The sequence below is a fragment of the Lontra canadensis genome, unplaced genomic scaffold (assembly GCF_010015895.1).
Source record: "Lontra canadensis isolate GAN:19392208 unplaced genomic scaffold, GSC_riverotter_1.0 scaffold156, whole genome shotgun sequence".
In the NCBI taxonomy this organism is placed as follows: domain Eukaryota; kingdom Metazoa; phylum Chordata; class Mammalia; order Carnivora; family Mustelidae; genus Lontra; species Lontra canadensis.
Window position 1 is genome coordinate 2443056 of NW_022631150.1, and position 21759 is coordinate 2464814.

At 36.7% G+C, this 21759-nt stretch overlaps 1 protein-coding gene and 1 long non-coding RNA gene across 2 annotated transcripts in view; both read left to right on the forward strand.

Annotated features, from left to right (window-relative positions):
* Positions 1–21759, forward strand: part of PEX7 (peroxisomal biogenesis factor 7) — a 99070-nt gene that overhangs the window by 3817 nt on the left and 73494 nt on the right. The window contains exons 4-5 of the mRNA XM_032844796.1: positions 12595–12672; positions 13056–13164. Coding sequence (XP_032700687.1) covers positions 12595–12672; positions 13056–13164 — 187 coding nt within the window. The remainder of the gene's footprint in view (positions 1–12594; positions 12673–13055; positions 13165–21759) is intronic.
* LOC116859479 lies at positions 310–3628 on the forward strand. Its single transcript, XR_004381160.1, has 2 exons — positions 310–510; positions 2631–3628. It is a non-coding gene; the product is annotated as an uncharacterized LOC116859479 (long non-coding RNA).

Consider the following 21759-nt stretch of genomic DNA (forward strand, 5'->3'; position numbering starts at 1 on the left):
AAAATCAGTATCTCTAAGATTATGACTGAAAATAATGGAAAATTTTAGTTCCTCTATTTTATGGTGAAGCCTCTTTGAATAAATGTACTTATAAATGATCATGTTTTCATAGAATCACTGAAAACAACTTTGGTAAAGAAGAAATTTTAGTTTCAGGATTGTCAATGCAAGAATCCCCACAAAGCATCATGTCCACAATTTGGACATTTTTGTGGTATCTTTATGATTTTTGCTTTTTTCTGATACTACTTATTTTTTTTGTTTGTTTGTTTTGCTTTAACATTTTTCCTCTCAAAAGGTTTTTTCTTTTTTTAAAAATCTTTGGTGCTTTATATTGTTTGTCTTATAAATTCTAGGACTATAGCCAACAGGTCATAAAATAATATGTCTAATTATGTTAAATGAGGTATATTGATTTAATATATTTTTAAAATGATCCTTACTTGTTATTTCACTTATCCTAAAACAGTTATATTTAGGAAGCCGTGGAACTGATAACTAACTTAAAAGGTACATTTATTAGTTTTTAAATGTACATTAAAATAAATATGTAATGAATGAAGTGAAATGTATGTACCAGTTAAAACCATCTGTGTACATCCAGTGGTGTGGGTACTACTATTCTCTGGGAAATACTGCCCTAGAATGTTGCTGATGACAGTCACTCAGCCTTTACTTATCTCAGTGAAAGGGGATCACACTATCTCACGAAATAACTTATTTGACTTTAGATTGCTCTAATGGTTAAGAAAAATTGCCATCTTAAGCCCAAATCTACTGTCTGTCAAGCAACTATTTTTTTAATGCTTTTCTCTGAAGTGATGAGAGTGAGTCCAGTCCCCCTTTTCCAGGGAACCCTTGAAAATGGCCACCATGACCCCTTTTAGTTTCCTGTTCCAGACTCTGTATCTGTAATTCTTTTAGCCTGTCTTCAGATTACATGGTGTCTGTATCTTTTACCCTCTTGGTAAATTTCTTCACATTTTTCCCTTTTTCATAGTCATTTCTGACATTGCCTACATTATTTAATTCTAGAAATGTGATGATCAGTGCTGAGCTTTTTAAGGCTTTGACACCATAATCTTAAGCCTCTGGCTCTAATATTACCTAACCTGGCTTCCTGTCCGTTTCTTGGCCCTGTGATAGTGTTGGGTTACTTTGAATCCACTGGTAAGGCACCTCCATCTCTGCTATTTGAACTGCTGTGAAGTCAGGTTTATATCATTCTATAATGATGTAACTGGGTTTTTTTTGAGCTAAAGACGTCTTTTGGGTTTTTTGTTTTTGTTTTTTTTTTTTTCTTTCAGGCTTTTTTTCCCCTTAATTTCTTTTCAGGTGCAATTTTTGATAAGTGCTTACATCATTTAGGGTGCCTCGGCTGTCTGTGTAATGGAGACTACAACTAAAAGCAGGTCCAACAATCAGAGTTTATTATCTTACACAACCAAGTATCTGGAGGTGGAATGGGTGCTGGCTTGGTTATTCAGGCTTGACAATGCCGTCAAATACCCAAGTTGTCCTTGCCTTTGCACTGTTATCCTCAGTGGATATTCTTTTCTCCTTATGCTGCTTATAGTCGCAACTATCATCTTATCACCTTTCAAGGTCAAAGGGCAAAAAAAGTGAATGTCCCTGTCTTGGGACTTTTTTGAGGAAAAGCTTCCTCAAAGTTCTCCAGCAGACATGCTTCTTCACATCTGTGTAGCTAGAAGAGCATTGTATGCCCAGTCCTAACCGTGTCCCCTATGAGGAGACAAGCAACCATTCCTGCCTTCACCTAAACAAGATTTGGCCCAGGGGTGAGGAAGGGACAGAGCTTTTCCCCTGAAGGACAAAATTAGGGTTCTGTGAGCAAGGAAGAAAGGGGGATTGGCCCCACTACGATATACTTGTCCTTCTCACATTCGTTAGTAAAAATCAAAGTATGCTAAGCAGCGTGATGAATAAAGACACTGTAGGATACCCTCTGTAAGACTGTGAAAGACTGTGAAGAGGAAGAATTTCTGGTGATTAACTTAAGGCTTAGTTTCATAATACCAAATATTTGGCATTTTTTTCATTGAGGAGACATACAGCATATATTCAAAGCATGTCTCTATAACAAATACTCAGAAACACTTAAAAGGATGTAAGGGCAAGTGAGAGTTTTGAGGAGCTAATAAAAATTTGTTAAATAAGTAAGTGAACAAGCATAGCTGATTTCCTTTTATTTTTTTCCCCCCACCAACATGTTCAAGAATAGCAAACAATGGGTCGTTTTTTCCCCATGGGTAATAGTATAGAATAAGGATGAGCAGCCTAGTTTCAGTCAATTTTGGGTTGAATCCTGGCTCTGTAACTTATCTGCTGTGGGACCTTGGGCAAGTTACTTATTTCTCCTAAGCTTTCTTCATTTGCAAACTGAGGATAAGAGTAGTCTATGTTATAGGGTTGTTGTAAGTACTTAGAACAGAACCAACAATATAAACAAATATGTGCTATTATTATTATAATATATAATTTATATATATATATATATATATAATTATATCTTATTATACTAGGGTTAGAGAGATAGAGAACAAGTTAGGAAACCTGCACTTACCCATTTCATCACTTGATAACTGAGAAAATGTCTAATCAATTTTCAGATAATCAGATGAGAAGGTGTGAAGTGAAAAGGAGAAATCCAAGACCTGGGACCTAGATATATTTTAGGCCTGAGGAATGAAGTGCTTGGTGAAATGGAAAGAAAGAAAAACACAGACATTATCTGTGTGCATGGCTTCTAAACTTAGCATCAAAGCAAGAATCCGATTCTTCTCTCCATTGCTTAACTGCTGTCCGCAGAGGCCATTATGTCTTTTGAGCCCATTAAATACCTGTGGCTTAGCCTGGCTGAGTATATAGCAGTGGAAGAATAGGAAAATTTAAAAACAACCCAGCAAGAAGAAGAAGGGGTGAACTGAGAATTTTGTTTCTGTACTTCATGACTTACAACATGGTGCTATTGACAGTCAGGAATGACTTTCAAGGTGACATTGACTCAGCTTAATGTTTACATCAGTATCTAGTTTCCCATGTACTTATTACAGTTTTTAAAAATAGTTAACATTTGTCTTCATTGTCAAATAGTAATCTTATCAATTTGCTGAATTTAATTTTTAAAGATTTGATCTACTTAAAGTTTTTGTTTATGAAAACTTAGCTTTGAAGTAAGTATGCAACTCTTAGTATCTCATTGGGTAGAGAATGTATTTAACTATACGTTTTGTAGTAAAGATGTGCTATATGGTTAAGACCTGCTTACTTTAAAAAATTAATGATTTACTCCTATGATAAGATAGAAGCTGAAAAGTTTATAATGATGGATGCCCATAAATATATTAATGCAGACTGACAGTGAGTCATGCATTTAACATCAGTTTGTTCCCTTTGGAAATTGCATTTATGTTTAACTGTGCAACAGACTTCTCAGCTAAAGAGATCTCTTTTCTTTCCCCTCCCTCGCTTCCTCCTCTCTTCCTTTCTTCCAGGACACAATTGGACTTGATATAGTTCCTTGTGGGTATTTAGTCACCTAAATTCTGGAGTAGGTTAGTGCAGTAAGATTTTTATTACAATTTAAAATAAGTGTAAAGCTTCCCCCCCAAAACTGTGATTATGGAGAAAACTAGTTTTCAATCTTGTGTCTGTTGAGTCTTTCTGGATTTTACAACAAATAGGATGTGATAGATATTCTTCACTTTGTAATCCTATGTTGCTAAAGCATTCACTTTTTTTTGTTTGTTTTGTTTAATATCTTGAAGTTTTAATTGTATTTAAAAAGCCAGGTCTGGAGGCACCTGGGTGGGTCAGTAAGTTGAGTATCTGACTCTTGGTTTTGGCTCAGGTCATGATCTCAGGGTTGTGAGATCAAGCCCCATGTCAGGCTCTATACTGGGTGTGGAGCCTACCTAAGATTCTCTCTCTTCCTTTCCTCCTCCCCCTGTTCACATTCCCTCTCTTGAAAAAAAAAAAAAAAAAAAAAAAAAAACCCCCCCCCCCCCCCCCCCCACACACACACTTCTCTTTCTCTCTCTCAAAAAAAGAAGCAGCTAGATCTGTCCATACTGGTTGCACATGTTATGGACCAGGCATATGCTAGTCATTGAAGATGCAAATATGAATAAGACTCAGGTGCTAATTTATGGTAGTAGTTCTCGACATTCAAGCAAACCATTTAATTCAGTGTGATCATATTGAAAAGAAGTGTCTAGAAGGTACAGAGAGGGCACAAGAGAGATGCCATTTGAGCTGAGTCTTGGACAATTAGTAGAAATCCACTGGCAGCCCAAAGGGAAGAGGGCATGTCTGGTGGAGAGAAGCATCTCCACAGGCGCAGATCTGTGAAAGAGCAGGACATGCTCGGGCACTCCGTAGGTCCCTTGGTGTGACTGGAGCCTAGAGTGTATGTGTTGGATTCTAACCTACTAGAATCACCTAAGGGCCTTTAAAAAATCTTCATACCCAGGTCTCAATGTCTGGGAGCTGGAACCAAGCTTTATGTAGATTCCCAGATGATTCCAGCATGCAGCGATGTTTGGAAGCCACTGCTTTAACTCAGTAGGCTTTCCGTTCTCATGACCTTAATAAGTATATTGCTTAATATTTTGAGGGTTGTAGATTCAAAATGTAGATTTTAACAAATATTTAATAAAAAGCATGATTTGATTTGCTTTACAAAGGGGTGAACTCAAAGCTTTAAAACTTTTTTTTTTTTTTAAAGAAGAGGAGGTGATAGATTTAAATAGATGGAAACTGTAATGGAATATTTTTGGGTCAAGAATGAGTTTCATGCATGACTACTCCCGCTCTATCTGTAGTCTCCTGTCATATACTCATTGTGGGTCTCAAACTCTGTGCTTGTCTCCAAAGTAGGTTGGTGAGTGAATCATGTCTAGAAATTAGAACCCCATGCCTCCTACTTTAGATCTGGAAGGAAACATACATAGGAAACATATGTACAGTCTTATTTGATAATTTTGAATCACGTGAAACTAGAAGTTTTTTTTTAGTTTAGCTATGAACTGATATCCAGTGAAGTTATCCTATGGAATTATTGGCAGAGCTATTTAAGTATATTTAGAATTTATGTTTATGTGAGACGGAGGAATTTTATATATATTTTATATATACATGGATATATATGTGTATATATATGTGTATATATATGTGTATATATGTATATAATTATTTCTGTATATATTTCAAAAAAGAAACAGTGGGAAGATAATCCAAAAGCTAATAAAAGTAGTTACCTTTAAAGGGTGTGGGGAAGAAATAATCGGGAGAGGGGACAAGGATGGATAATTTCTCCAATATAATTTGTATTATACTTTTGGTCTTGGAACAGTTGAAATATTTTACAAAATTAAAAATCACCATTTAATTAAAAAAGAAAAAAGCAATTGCTAAAAATTGAAAACAAACAAATTAATCTAATGGTATATCAAATTGGCATCATAACTAGGTATTGAAAATAATTATTTCTAGTTACTTTTAAAATACAGTATTGTGATTGTCCATAACCAAATGAGATACATCTGATAAACAAAAAGAATTGCAAAGAAGTTGTAAACTGTATTCAGAAAGATCAGTATTGTTATTTTGAAACTCTTATAGTATTGTTTCATTCATATGTGGAATGTAAGAAACAGCACAGAGGATCATATGGGAAAAGAGGGAAAACTGAATGGGTAGTAATCAGAGGGACAAACCATGAGAGACTCTTCACTCTAAAAAACTAACTGAGGGTTGCTGGAGGGAAGGTGGGTAGGGAAAGGGGTAAATGGGTGATGGGCATTAAGAAGAGTATGACGTGATTTGATGAGTAGTAGGTGTTATACGCAACTGATGAATTATAGAACTCTACAGCTGAAACTAATGATGTACTGTATGTTGGCTAATTATTTAAATTTTTAAAAACTCATAATAAATTGTAGGTTAAAGCATAACAGTAATTATGTTATCAGAAACCAAAAATTTTTATGTAAGAGAAAATGATGAGAATAAGTTAAAAAGAGATTTTATTTTAAAATTGAGACATATCTGTACAGACTCATATATTTTTCTATGTTTAGAAAAGTACATATATCCTGGTTCTTTGGACTATAAAGACCAAAAAGCAGTGACAACTCAGTCACAGTGAATATCCTTAGTGCCCAGATTACTGCCTCTAAATACCAAGGAAATGGGATCTTTGCAGAGATTGTTGATTCCAGGACTGAGAAGAAACATACAAGATGAATCTAAGACATCCTCTTGTGTCAGAAAACTATGAAAAGCCAATGGAATGAACATCAAAAGTTTAGAGGAGACAATGTGTAGAGAGATGATACGCTTACATGTATATTTCCACCCATTACATGGAGTTGTAATCATTAAGAAACAACCAGTAGGTCACCACTGATGATTACTAGGACAGTGGACTCATTCTGAAAATTGTTAAGATAAAGAATCAAGGCACTTATCTGGCTTCCCTAAATGAATTTTATTGTGGAATAATCAGATGCTTGATGTGGAAAATTTCTTATAACAGAATCCTAGCTAATAATTACAGAAGAAATAGCATAATTAGAAAGCCCACCATTGAGTTTCCTCAAATGAAGTAATGACTGTAGGCAAAGGTTATCTATGGATGCTGAAACATGAATTTAACATTGCTCCATCTTCTGAATAGTTTCAGGATCACTAAAAATGGGTAAACCAGCAATTATACACCTAATTCAAAAGGAAGCTAAAAAAAAAAAAAAGATTGAACTGAATGTAATCAAGCCTCTAGACCTAACTCCAGCTTAAAGGAATGGGAAGGGTGAAGGAGAATGGTAACACCATGAGTTAGCCAAATCCAGAGTGTAGAAGATTCTACAGGACCATTAACTTTGTGTCTTTAATAATTATAAATGTCATAGGAAGGGTGGGTGGGAAAAGCAAGGTGGGAAAGGAGGACTTTCCTAGATTAGGAACATAACAACTAAATGTAAAATGGATTTTGTTTGTTTTCTGGTTCAAATAAACCTACTATAAAAAGACATTTTTGAGACACTTGGGAAAATAAGAATGTGGACTGAGTTTTGGATGATCTTAGGGAACTGTTATCTTTTTAGGTGAAAATAGCCTTATGCTTCTATAAGAAAGAAAAACATCCTTACCTGCTTAATTATGAGTGAAATGGTCTGATGTTAAAATACTCCAGCAATCGTTAATGGGACAGATGAAACAAGGTGGCAAAATGTTGATGATTTTGGAGAGTATGTGATGGATACCTGGGGATTTATTATGATATTTTTTCTTTTATGTGCATTAAAAAATTTTTATAATGATAAATTTTAAAAACTTGTTTCACATTAAAAGAAATATGCATCCTTTTCTAATCGCTCAGTAATTAAAAGTCAGTGTCCCTTTCCTTTGTATTGATACAGATAAGTATGAACATTCTGGACATAGTTTCTATTTGATGATTTTTAATTAAATAGACCAACTTAAAAAGGGCAATGCTATACAGCAGATTAAAAATGAGCTCTTTGGGAATTGCTTTCAGTAATAAAATCTGTCCTCTCAAACAGTGGTTTTGATGAAGTTCAGATTTCATAAGGCAGCACAAATTATTTTTCAGGGTGTTTTTTTTTTTTTTTTCTTTTTGCAGTTTCTCAACTAATTTTCTCACCACTGCCAAGAGTAATTACGTAACATAGGCCTTTAGAGGACCCTGGTTTTAAAGCATAACTGCATACCCCTCTTCTTTTTTATCCTTAATCTAACCATCAAGCCATGTCCACTGTTTGAGCAGGAGTGGAGGGGGGAATTGGGAATAGGGAAAGGGTAGAAGACTGGACTAATGTGAGATGTGCTCTTTGTTCATATCTGTTTTTCTGCCCCTTCATCCATTCCAGAAAACTTCGATTAACCCTACAGTGTGCAAGGGATGGTGTAGAGCCTAGTGGGGGAGATGAACAAGTCAGACCGTGGTCTTCCTTGCCCTTTTTGAGTCCTCACCCTCCGGGGCAGGGGTGGTGGGGTGGTGGAGCTGCTGGTTATCTCCTTGATAATGTGATAAGTGCTAGAATGTATGGAGTGCAGCCAGAGGGAAGGATCTAGTCTGGGGAAGGGCCACAAGGGTATCTTTAGGTCTACAGGGCAAGTTGGAATTAACTATTCAGATGGAGATGCCAGAGGAATGGCGTTGGAGACAAAGGAAAGTGCAGGCTAGAAGGGGAGGGATTGGGCCTGCAGGTCTGGAACAGTTGGCGCCTTGGCTGTTAAGCTCAAATTAGTGGAAATACACTGAAGATTTTTATGATATATTTCATGCGTATGAAATATATGTAAGCTGTAAAATGTATGCTTGCATATTCATCATCTGACTTAAAAATAAAACATCCCTTATACTCTTGGAGCCACTGCTTACAGATGCCATCTTCTATCTACATTTTTTTTTTTTCTGATTCTATAGTTCTCCCTCCTTTCATCTTTACTCCCTTCTTCCCAGGAGTAACCACTAATTCTGAATTCCTGTTTCTGTTTTCTTTGCTTTTCTTTTTAGTTTTACTGCACATGTATGCATCCCTAAACCATTTATAGTTTTGCACGGTTTTTACCTTTGGGTAATAAGCAGCAGCACAGACAAATCTCAGTGTTGGTAAGTTGAGATGGTAACGGTAAGTTGCAGGAAACCCATAGTATGAAACCGTCTAAGGACTTCCTACAGGGGAATGACATGTGTGCTTTTATACAGTGCAGATCATGGATTGGAGGTAAGCAAGGAGAGATGGGGAGGCCTGTGGAAGGATGCTGCCTATAGTCTAGGTGGTAGCTAGAGTAGCTGTAGCCTCTTAAGAGAAATTATATACGAACTTGTAACCATGGTCCTTGGGGATCTTGTCCCTCCTGTTTGATCTTTCTGTTCTTCAAATGGGATAAGCCTGTTTCCTGCTTCAGGGTCCTTTCCTGTTCTTCTGCCAAAGCCTTTCCTCTCAAACCTGCAGAGTTCTGTCTTTGCTATACTCAGGTCTCTGCTCAGTGGGATCTTCCCTTGCCACTCTGTCAAGAAGTGACTCCTTCCCTCTTGTTGTTTCCCAGTCTCCTTCCTTGGTTTTGTTGTACTCTCTAGCTTTTCTTTAAAATCATGATCCGAAACTGTTTACTTATAGCCTGTCTATGATCCTTGAGGGTGGGGACTTTATCGGGCTTGTCTAACATTGTACCCCTCTTTCCCCTGTGCCTTGTACATAATAGGTGCTTAGTAAATACTGCTTGAATGGACTAGTGAGGTAACTTGAAGTTGGGATAATGGAATCTACTCATCCTTTTTTGACTATCTCCCAAACATTTCCCTGGCTGTAAACTCTTTTTTCAGAGCCTGAGGTCAGTGCCCAAACCCTGTTCCCACTAGACGTTTCCACTTTACTATCTTGCTGTCACTTCAATGTCAGTTATGTCTAAAATTACACGTTATCTTCTTTCCTCCAGTCTTCCCATTTTATTAATGCCACCACTACCAACAGTCCCCAGGCATAAAACCTTGGTGTTATCCTGCAGTGTTCTCTAGTCCTAATCCCTTGGGTGCTATCCATGCCCTTGTATGTCTTTGGGGGAGTTTATGATCACTGTTTTCATTTCTGCTTTCCGCTACTGACATTTTAGCTAGGCCTCAAGGCCCTGCTTAGATCCTCTCTTCTGGGCATCAAGCTGAATTTTCCATCCCAGTGCCATTTTATACTTATGTCTATAGTTTTTTTTTTTTTTTTTTTTTTTAACAATATCCTGGCTTGTACTGTTAGTCACTTACCCATATCCTAAATTGTAAACACAGTAAAACACATAAAATATTTGAGTTGCCTTTATTTCCTTCTCTGTTGTTCCATTTTTAACATCACCATGTGCGTCCTGTCCTTAGTTTTGTCCTAGTCCTATTGCTTGCACTTTGTTGTGGGACTGATGGCACACTGCCATAGTTCTCTTACCTCCTGTCTTTTGTTCTCACTAGGGCTGGGTTCTCTCCGAGCCTGTGGGGGCTCTCACAGTTTTAAAAGGTGAGAAGTCACAAGGTGTCAAATCCTGTATCATGCTGGACATGTGTAGAGGCAGTGGAATCTGAGGTGTTGATCTTAGTTTTTAGTTATATTTGTTGTTATCCTCTGAAATGAAAACAATAGCTCTTTATAACTACTTAGTGATACAGATTGTAAAGGTAAATTTCACTGGATAAATTACTTAACTCCCATTTATTGAATGCTTATTATATTGCAAAGGATGTAGACAGACATATAGGATGGTTTTGCTCACGTGGTGGATCTTCCAGAATCTAGCAGGTATTTAACACAAATTGTAGTAAAATATGGTAAATGTAAAATTATAAGTAGGTACAAGAAAGATGCTGTCAGAATGCACGGAATGAAGCATTTCAGTCATCGAGGGTTTTGTTGAGGGGAAGCTTGTTTCATAAAGGATGTAATGGGGCCAAGACTTGGTGGATGAACAGGAGTTCACTAAGCTCACAGAGGCTTTAAGTCCTTGGATTTGGATAATTCATTAAAACAAAATGGAATCAATCTGGGGCTCAAAGAAGGGTGATACCAGTGAATCACCAAGGAAGGGAGACTTTTATTTCCTTGATATTGCAGCCCAAGGTCATTCCAACTCCACAGTGCCCTCAAGTAGCATGATGTAGAGACAGCCTGGCGTCGTGATTAAGAGTGGATTCTGCAGTGAGGCTGCTGAGGTTCAGAATTCAGCCCTGCAACTTACTAGCTTTAGGAATTTCAACAATTTATTTAAACTTCTTGGGTTTTAGCACAGTATTTACTTCATAGAGGTGAAGATTAATGAGATAAAACATGTAAAATCCTTATGATGGTATCTAGCACACAGTAGGTGCTCAATAAACGTTTGCTGTTGTGGTTATTTTTTTTAACATTTTATTTATTTATTTGACAGATCACAAGTAGGCAGAGAGGCAGGCAGAGAGAGAGGAGGGGAAGCAGGCTCCCTGCTGACAGCAGCAGAGAGCCTGATGTGGGGCTCGATCCCGGGACCCTGAAATCATGACCTGAGCCAAAGGCAGAGGCTTAACCCACTGAGCCACTCAGGCGCCCCTATAGTGGTTATTTTTGATTGTTCACATCAGCCTACAGTAGGAGTTGGCAGACTGCTACTCATGAGACGCGGCCAACCTAGTGTGCTCTCTGATTTGTAAATAAAGTTTTATTGAGACACAGCTATGCCTACTCATCAAGTGTCACCTATAGCTACTTTTGTGCTGTCCCAGGCCGACATAAAGAACCAAGTGGCCCATAAAGCCCCAAATTATTGCTCTTTACAGAAGAAATTTGCCATGCCCTGGCCTAGAGGATAAAATCAAGCTCTTTAGCTCTCAAGAACTTCCGTGACTACTTCCGCCCATAACGGATGGCCACAGCAGCTCTTTGGCTTTTGCTGCCCTTTCTGTAAGAGGTGCTCTCCACTGCTGGATTGTGGCTTCTTCAGTGTTCCAGCTGATGTTCTCTCTTCTGCATGAATATGGACAGCAGCAGGGCTAGGACCTGGATAGGGTGGGTGGGGCACTCACCTTAGTTGCGTGATTAAGGAGGACCCCAAAAATTCAGTAGTCAAATAATGTCTTGATGCAATATTTTCTAAAAAATCCCAATTGAAAAAATCCATGATGAGAAAAATACCCGTTTTAAACAAAGACAGGATTAGTATTACTGATATTTTTAAAACTGAGCTTCCAACATGGCTCGCCATGGTACATGGTACAAGACAGCAGAGAACAGGTAACCCATACTTAAGCTACAGCAAACTGCAGATCCTCCTGCTTCCTACATAAATGTGGTAGCTAGAATTTTTAAGATTCAGAAGAATCTGCTGGCTGGTCACATTTAGTGATATATACTCAGGTCCACATCAGTACTACTTTAATAAAGAATAATTATGCACATATTTTGTAGAACTTAGCTTATAGTAGCAATCTGTATACAATCTGTTGTATAAGATGACAGAATAAAACATATTTCCATAAGTTTTCAAATGGCTTGTTTGAAATGGTTCACTGAAAGCAGTAAAACATAGATTAGAATAGCAGCATTGGATAACTAAAGCTGTTTACCAAGAGATCTGAAAGGATTACCTGGTTCCTATAAGCTTTTTCTAAGAAAGGCCAGATAGGGATATTAATTGAATTTTAATGCTTTCTGATAAACACTGACCTGGCAAGCTTTTTTAGACGACTAACTTTCTAATCTGCTTTGACATTTCTACAGGGTGCTTCAAACAGTGATTTGTTGGTAGGTTAAAAATATATATGATTTGTTTTAGTGAAGGAGGTTTGGAAATCATCTGTAGCATTCTGTTAAAATAGAAGGGAATCTTATCTGTAAGGAGTATGTCTGGAAGAATGGGCAAAATGACCTTCCCATTTCTCAGGCACCATGTTGAGATTTGTAGGACTTCATTTGATGTTCCAATGAAGTGAATTAGTTGTTCTAACTGGCTATCACTGAAATAAAGAGATAAAATATAATATCGAATTTCATGCTCCTTTACTTTCTAAATGACACATTAAAATGTTTTTAGGTCTATAGTGTTGATTGGAGCCAAACCAGAGGTGAACAGCTTGTGGTGTCTGGCTCATGGGATCAAACTGTCAAGCTGGTATGTTAGCATTACTGTATTTAAAACCAAATGGTCTCTTCCATAACACTTTCATGGAGTTTTTTTCTTTTCTAGAACATACTTCTATATCTTTTCAATTATATAACTAATTTTCTTTTCAAAAAACTATAGTAAAGCATTTACTAGAATTTAAACATTTTTAACCTTTTGGCTGTAAACTAACCATTAGCTCAGCATTGATTATTTTGGCCCCTTAAAAACTGTTCTGCTTTATATGAAAATAGACTTTAAAGAATCCTTGAGATATGTCTGGCTGTTACATGTGTACATATAAATACATAGGTAGTGTATTGTATATATTATGTATATAAACATAAATTTGAATTTACCTCTAAGTAATTGATTTATTCATTTGTTTGTAGTGGGATCCAACTGTTGGAAAGTCTCTGTGCACCTTTAGAGGCCACGAAAGTGTCATTTATAGCACAATCTGGTCTCCCCACATCCCTGGTTGTTTTGCTTCAGCCTCAGGTAAATAATTCCGAATTTACCAAAAGAGCCTTACTTGTAGTGAGTGATGGCTTTGCTTTCCCCAGCAGGTGGCGCTGTGTACTTGCTATTTGGAGGGAGAAAGGGACCGCAGTACTATCCTTTGTGCTCTTTTAGATGGTTTCATTCTTCATCAACCTCTAGATAAGATTTAGCCAGGCCTGGACTACTTTCCAACTATTAATGAACAAATATGGTTTGTCTTAGGCATATCATAACTGGTTATAAATCTTCCAAAATTGGGAACTCATCTAGTTCTTTTTATTATTAGCCACTGAGTTCCTTCTTTTAGTTGGCATTATCCTTGGTTTGTTTATTGGAATAAAGGTGGCAAAGTCTGAGTAAGAGTTACAAAATGTGTAACATGTGCTAATTAATGACAAGTATTTATGATGAATGACAAAGTAAAATTATCACTATTTCTTGCTAATTTTGTAACTTACAAAAAATAAACATTTATAAAGAAAAAAACAAAAATGGTATCCTACATAATCCCTCTACTAGGCTTACCATATGTACAGTGAGGAAATTCAAACAGCACAGAAAGATGCCAAATAAAAAGTTCTCATCCCTCCCCCTCCATAGAACCATGGTTAACGTTTTTTATGTTCCTCCATAAAAATTCTTATTCTTTTTTTTTTAAGATTTTATTTATTTATTTGACAGACAGAGATCACTGTCGTGCTCCCTGTTCAGTGGGGAGTCTGCTTCTCCCTCTCCTTTCGCTCCCCTCCCCCTTGCTCTCTCTTTCCCTCAAGTAAATAAAATCTTAAGAAAAATGAATAATGTTTGTGGGGAATACGCCCGAGTAAGAAGTCAGATGTCTTTAAGGGCTGAATTTGCTTAGTGATGTTAGGTTTTATGTGCTTATAGCTATAAAGTTTTTGTTGTTGTTGAAATTATACAGGAAAATAATATTATAACTGTGAATCAGAAAATCTCCCATCCCAAATTCATTTTCTCTGCTGAAAGGATTATAAAACAGCTTTTGATTGTGACAATTTTTTAGTAGCTTAGTCCAGTATTATAGTTGAATTGGGTGACTCATGCAACCATTCAGAAGGAGTTTTTAGACTCTAGTTTTAAATAAATTTGGTAGAAAAGAACATTCACCAATTATATTTTATAAATTATATATGAATTTATATTATATTCTTAAACTTATGGAATTAACACAAATTTAAGTTAGAAAAAGAGGTACACCATGTTTCTTTTATTTGATCTACCACCAATAGACACTTGGCTAAAGAATTTTCTGAATACCTTCCTAAAATCTCTGACACTTTAATATACATTACTTCATTTTTCTTTTAGATGATTTGTGTAGTGTACAGAGTGCCATTAAAGCTGTAAAAAGTGTAGGAATGAAACAAAGGTGAACAACTAATTGTCACAGGCAAGGCAGAGTTGCTCTGCTAGGCTGCCTCCTCTAGTCACTTTGACCTTGCCTCTGTGAACAAATAGTGGGAAGGTAAACTGATGTGTCCGAGTATTCCAACGTGAGGATTTATTAAATTACATCATTTGGGGGAATATATTCATAAATACAATCTGTATGACACTAATGACTTTCTTTCTTTTTTAAGATTTTATTTATTTATTTGACAGAGATCACAAGTAGGCTGAGAGGCAGGCAGAGAGAGAGGGGAAAGCAAGCTCCCTGCTGAGCAAAGAGCCAGATGTGGGGCTCGATTCCAGGACCCTGGGATCATGACCCGAGCCGAAGGCAGAGGCTTTAACCCACTGAGCCACCCAGGCGCCCCAACACTAATGACTTTCAAAAGTGTTTCTTATAGAGCAGCAAACCTTATAGATTAGTCAAAACAATAACAGCAACCTTCCCAGTCTGGATGATGTCAGTTAATTTTGATAGTGAGAATCTGGTAATGTGAAGATAATAATTATTTTAAGATTTGGACCTTGAAATGATAAATAAATGTACCTCTTTAATCTTTTAAATGTTTTCCAATTTGATGAATGAAAAATTATACCTAATTTTTGTTTTGATTTGTGTATTTGATTACTAGGGATAGTGAATATTTTTTCTATGTTCATTGACCACTACAGTTTTTCCTTTGTGAGTCTTATGTTCATGTTTTTGGCCCATTTTTCTACTGAGAACTGTTTGTTGTTGTTTTTCTGTATTGATGTGTGAGCTTTTTTTTATATTTAGGAATTGGTTTTCTGTATCTTACATATATTTTCCCAATTTTTTGTCTTTTAAACATTTTATTTTCTTTTATGTTGTATGTATGTTGTATATGCATTTAAGTTTTTTGGTAGTCAAAACTGTCAATTTTTTGCTTGATAGGTTTTTGGCTTTCATTTAGGATGACAAGGAGTTGGCTCAGTGAAAAGTAGGGAGGCCTTGCGTGGCACGGAAAGAGAGGCCATTGTAGGCCGAGAGAATAGGATGTCCAAAAGTAAGAACTTGGTACATTTGAGATACTGAAAGAAGACCCGGGAGACCACTGGTTAAGAGGAAAAGGTCGTAAAAATGAGGTTGGGCAGTAGACGAGGTGCCCACCTTATGTACTGGATTCAAGATTTTGGATTTTATCCTATGGACATGGGCAAGGCACTGAAGAGGTTTAAGCAGGGGAGTGATATGATTAGGCTTCCATTTAACAAAATTCCTTCTGGCTCTGTGTAGAGAATAGTTGGGAGGTGAGCAGGAGTGGATGCGGGAAGATTAACTGAGAGGTGAAGGAAGGTATGGATAAGGATGGCAGCAGAAGGGCTGGCTGAAAATTAGGCTGACTTGAGTTGGTATTTAGAGATGATTTTATAAGATGTATAAGAGGTGAAGAGAGAAGGATGAGTAAAGAGTAACACCTAGATTCCTGCCAAGGATAAATTGGTAGGTGGTTAATGTCATAACTGAGGTAAGAAATATGTTTGAAGGAGAAGATCTTGAGTTTTGTTTTAGAGCACACTGAACTCATGGGACAAGGGAGTTGTCGATGAGTAGGGTGAGTTTGGAGCTGAGACATCTAGCCTCGTGAATAAATTGTGTCATTGGTTCATAAATGATAACTAAAGCCATTGGAGTAAGTCAGAGTCCTCAGGAAAGATTAAACAGAAGAAACCTTAGACTAGAGCATAGGTTGGCACACTATTGCCCTCAGATCAAAATGACCCACTGACAGGTTTTGTGAACAAAGATTTAGTGGAACACAGCCATGCCATCCTTTTATAGATTGTCTGTCTGTAACTGCTTTTGTGCCATAATGGCAGAGGTGAGTATCTGTGGCAGAGGTGAATGGCCCTTGAAGCCAAAAATACTTATGTTGGGTCCCTCACAGGAAATGTTTGCTGACGCTTTGTATAAAGAGTCTTGAGGGGACATAAAGCAATGGAAGCTCTTTCGTGCAGTTTGGTTGTTTAGGGGAAGAGAGAAGAAAATAGCTAAGAGGAAGAGGTAGAGTGTGTCTACTATTGTCTCCTCATTTAATTATCCAGCATCCCCCAAATAGGCAATCAGAAGGATAATTGTTCCTTACTTGCTACTAAACTCTGTCAATGCCCTGAGTTGTTGAATTATGTTGAGTGGGTTCCAAAGTAAATATAACGTCACAGAAATCCTTTTCCTTTTGTTTATTTTATAATTTTCTTTATTCTAAAAATTTTAAATGACCAAATGGCCCTCAATTTTAAAGCATTATCATGTTGAAGACACTCAGAACTGGAAATCTTCAGGTAAATTGTGTGCAGACAAACATGTCCATTAGATTAAGGAATTTCCTGGATTCTAAGGTAGGAGAAAATAATAGTAAATTCTGTGTATAGATGTTCAGTTAAGTCAAAAAATGTTCAGTGGTTGAAATTAACAGCATAGTTTTCTAGAATAAAGAACAGTATACTTATAAGATTATTACTGTTATTTTCTAAATTTCTAAGTTGTCTGAGTTAGAGTGTTTTGTCCATAATCTGAGTTAAATCTTTCCCAAAATATCAAATCTTTTGGGGTGGGACCAGTAATATATTTTTCCTTGGCACATTTCCTTTTCCATGCCTAAATTTCTTACTGGATTTTTAAAAATTTTTCTGTGGCATAGCTAATTGTAAGGCTGGGTGGATATTAATTAAGTGATAGCAATATTGATGCGCTGTTCGAATTAACTAACCTTTTAACCTGCCTATATAACTTGAGTTAGTCATCTTTGTGCTTTTCATTTAGTGTAAATGCTAATGAATTTCATGCTTATAGTGAATCAGTTCTGTAAGATGACCACAGTTTAGCATAATGGTTATAATTTTACTACAGGTGAAAAGCCCTAATACAGAAAGTATTGGTACAAGTTCAATTAAAATTCTTTTAAGGATGTGAATTAGACTGACATTAGCATCATTTTCTTTGAGTAGAGATGCCCTTTGGCCTTATATCCTACAGTTTCAAAGAAGTCATTTTAAACCCTTCATGAATTAATGGTATAAGATAGATCTATATTCAAAATGAACTGAAACTTACTTCCTTTCTGGTGAAGCAGTGAAGACATGTCTGGTGCGAGCTTGAATTGGCAACATCCATAATAAACTGAAATTAATAATGAGTATAATTTTACATATTTGGAAAATATTAATAAGTAAAACTCCTTGGATGCCTGGGTGGCTCAGTGGGTTAAGTCTCTGCCTTCGGCTCAGGTCATGATCTCAGGGTCCTGGGATCGAGTCCCGCATCGGGTTCTCTGCTCGGCAGGGAGCCTGCTTCCTCCTCTCTCTCTCTCTGCCTGCCTCTCTGCCTACTTGTGATCTCTCTCTGTCAACTAAATAAATAAAATCTTAAAAAAAAAAATAAGTAAAACTCCTTGAACTACTGATATATTTTTTAAAAATTCCTTTACCTTACTATCGTATGTAATTTTGTTGGTGTATATTATTATTTAAGGTTCTAAAATTATCTTCATTTGTTTTTAATCATTGCTCTATGACTGAGACCAAATATAAAATCTGATGGTGACAAAATCTTGAACTAATACACCTGCATTTATTTAAATGTCAGGCAAAATTGTGTGTATTAGCCTTTTTTTTTTTTTTGTATTTGTCAGAATTCACTCATTTATTTAACAAGTATTCAACATGTACTCTATGGTAGACCATGCAAGATGTAGGAAATCCCAGAATAAGCAAATAAAAATTGGTTTCCATATGATACAAGAAGTACAAAAAAGATCCACTTGGCAATCTAAGGGAAGAAATGTAATGAACACCCTTTATTTGCGCTGAGTCACACACACTCCTTTTGTTTTTACAGTGGCCTTTTGTGTAGCATGGTATACATAATACTGAGTCTGGATGTTGCATACAGAATATTCAGTGTATGAGACTGAATAGCATGAAAAGGCTTATTGTGTGGAGAGTTAGCAATATAATCACAAAACTTAACTATCTGCATATTGTAAATAGGTATTATTTAAACAATCTTTTATCATCACAATGTCCATTTGGTTGAATAGAAAAAAAAGGTTATCTGTTTAATGACATCATCTTCATGTGTTATATTAGAAATAAATATAAATATCAGCCAGGATTTCTTTGGTTGAAAGTCAAAGAAATTCTGAACCAAACCACTTTAAGAAGATAATTTATTTGCTCGCGTGGTTGAAATGTCCAAAATTACATCTGGATTTATACACATGGCTGGACGTAGGACTTAGAGGATGTTCTTGCCATCTCTTCTGTATTTGTTGAGTTGGTTTTGTATCAGGCACCATGTGAAAGTAAGATGGCAGCAGCTCCAACCCCTCTATCCTTTCTGGTTTCCGTCCAGTATGAAAACGTGTGAGACCCCTTCTCAGACATCTAAGAAAGTTCCATTTTCTCTCTTCTGATGGCCCACGTGAATGTTTCTAATCTGATCACGGTGCCTAGGAGAGGAGGATGTGATATGTTGATTGGGGCCCAGCTTACACCTACCATTGGGAATGGGAAATGAGAGAGAGGGTGGTAGTCCATCTCTTAACACCAAGAATGGAAAGAATAAATAGTGATTAGGTGGGAGTGGTTCTACGGGGCCTATATTCACTAGACTATATGCACATCCAACACTTAAAGAGATTTCACAAATATGGACCTATGAGATATAAAATGTTACTTTAAAAAAATTGGATAAAGGAAAGCCATTTGCCAACTTTTATGATTTTAGAAACTCATTGGAAGGTTTATTTATTAAGCATTTGCCATTTTCCTGAAATATTCCTTCATAATGATTTTCAAATAATAGCCTCCTTAATAAAGTTGAAAAGATTTGAAGTTTTTTCTTCCACTCTACAAGAGGAGGGTTTGTGGTTCAGTAAAGGATGGGGCATGCTCTGAAGCTCTTACTGTGCTTTTGGCATTTCAAGTGAAATGAGGAAATTTGCTTACCAAGCTGTATACAGTGTATTAGGAGGCAAGTGAACTTCCTTGCATATTTTCTTGACTTGTTTTCATGCATTTCCTATCAGGCATGTGTATTCTTTTACATAGCTGAGTGCCTTACACAAGCAAACACTAAAATATTTTTAATTACTATTATATAAGATATGGGAAGTAAGCATCTTACTAGAATTTTGAAAACCTATTGAAGGTTAATTTTGGTTGTTGAGAGGGACATTGGCAATGAGTCAGTCAGATATTAAGTGAATGAACACTGTTTTCTGAAAGATACATTGAAAGCCATTGAAGAGACATTGAGGAAGAAAACAGACAGGGTTCCCGTTTCTTAGAGCCGCAATCCAGTGGAAAAGAGAGATGCTATGGAAAAACAAAACTAGCAATGGATAATGCAAGGAGTGTGAAATTCTCTGGAGAGGTAACATAGTCAGTAGACTCCAGGAAATTCCTTAATCTAATGGACATGTTTGTCTGTACACAATTTACACTGCACTGTCTGAGACAAAATTCTTTCACCACTATTACCTGACTTCAGGTCATGCTGCTTAACATCCATCTCTTCATTCCTCACTTGGTAAACAAGGATGATGGTAATACTTACATCATAGAAGTTTTGAGAAGGATTAAGTGAGTAATGTATACAAAGGCTGAGAACAGTACCTGGCACAGAGTTAGGGCTCTATAAATGTTACCTTCTATGATTAACGTGTGTGCTCAGAATTCTGTAGGAACACAGGTAAGGATTCTTGAGCTCGGCAAAGTTGGCTGGTCAGGGTAGATAGTTCTCCACTCTGAGAAAATAGCGTTCAAGCTGTTACTCCAGTAACTAAGCGTTAAGAGGTGAGAGCCGGGAAGCAAAGGAATGGGAGGTGGCAAGAACAGAGCATATTTGGGGAGTATTTGAATGACCGTGGCATGTGTTTGTGTTGTAAGAATTACCAGTGCTCATCTCAAGAACTTGCTCTGGGTAGAATCTGGAATGCTTGGTTACGTGATGGTATACAAGGTCAGTGATCCTGAAACCTGGCTGGCTACTGGAATTGTTGGGGGAGCTTTAAAAAAACAACAGGATTCTGGGCTCCATCTTAGTCCTGCTGAATCAAGTATCTCTGGGAGGCACATTTTTTAATTACCCCAGCTGAACCTAGCGATCAGCCTCTTTTGGAAAGCGCTGTTCTAGTCTACAGCATAGCTTTGTTTGAGATGCCAAACTAATAGTTTATTTCTGCTGGTGCAATGGGAATTGCATGCTTAATATTCATCTCTCTTTAAAATTACCCACAGAATGGTTTCAGTGCTGAATTCAGAGAGGAAGTGTTTTCTGTAGTTTGAGAATGCCTTAGTTGTCCCCTCCCGCCCAGTTTTGTTTGAGTTATATTATGGTCTTCATCAATTTTCTTACTTTGTCTTCTTGGTTACAGACAGAAGCCTGCTATGAAACATACTATAATCTTTGCATAAGAAATCTCAACTGTAAATTTCATGGTTATGGAAACCAAAGTTGTGAAATACTTGTTTTTACAAATATTACAAATGGCAGAAGCTTACATGATAGGCAGTCATATGGTTAATTATGTCACTCAACTGCTTATAGCCATTTATATTTTAAAGATAATACAGGAGAATATAGCATTGAAGTCATTCCAAGAATTGATTCACCTTCAAAGTTAGATGGTATTTGCAAATCTGGAACTAAATTTGTTATCAGTGGCTAAATTAGGACAGGCCAAAAAGGGGGAATTTTTAGAGATTTAGATCTAGATTTACTTTCCAAAGCATTCTAAGATTCTCTAAGGACATTGCGTTTTGTCTAGTTCATGAAAGTAGTTAGTAGGACAGAATTCATATTTCTAAATTACATGACATAGAAGGGAAGACTATTTAAGCTCATTACATTAAGAACATTAATATGAAGTAAACTTTCTTTTGAACCATGAAAACTAAGTTACTGCTATTACAGACTCCATATAATTGCATAAGTCATAGCCATGCCTGAATGAATGGGTCCGGTAGTTAAAAAAAAAAAAAAAAATCTTCATTCTATTCTAAGAAAAAAGTCATATTACATTTGGTAAGCATCAGACATTTCAATTCAATTCAATTATTTGGGCCCAATATGCATCCTTTTGCTGCTCAGTTCTTTGCAGAGTCAGATCCAATGTTGACACTCATTCTCCCTCCTCACCTTCCTCTTACCTGCTG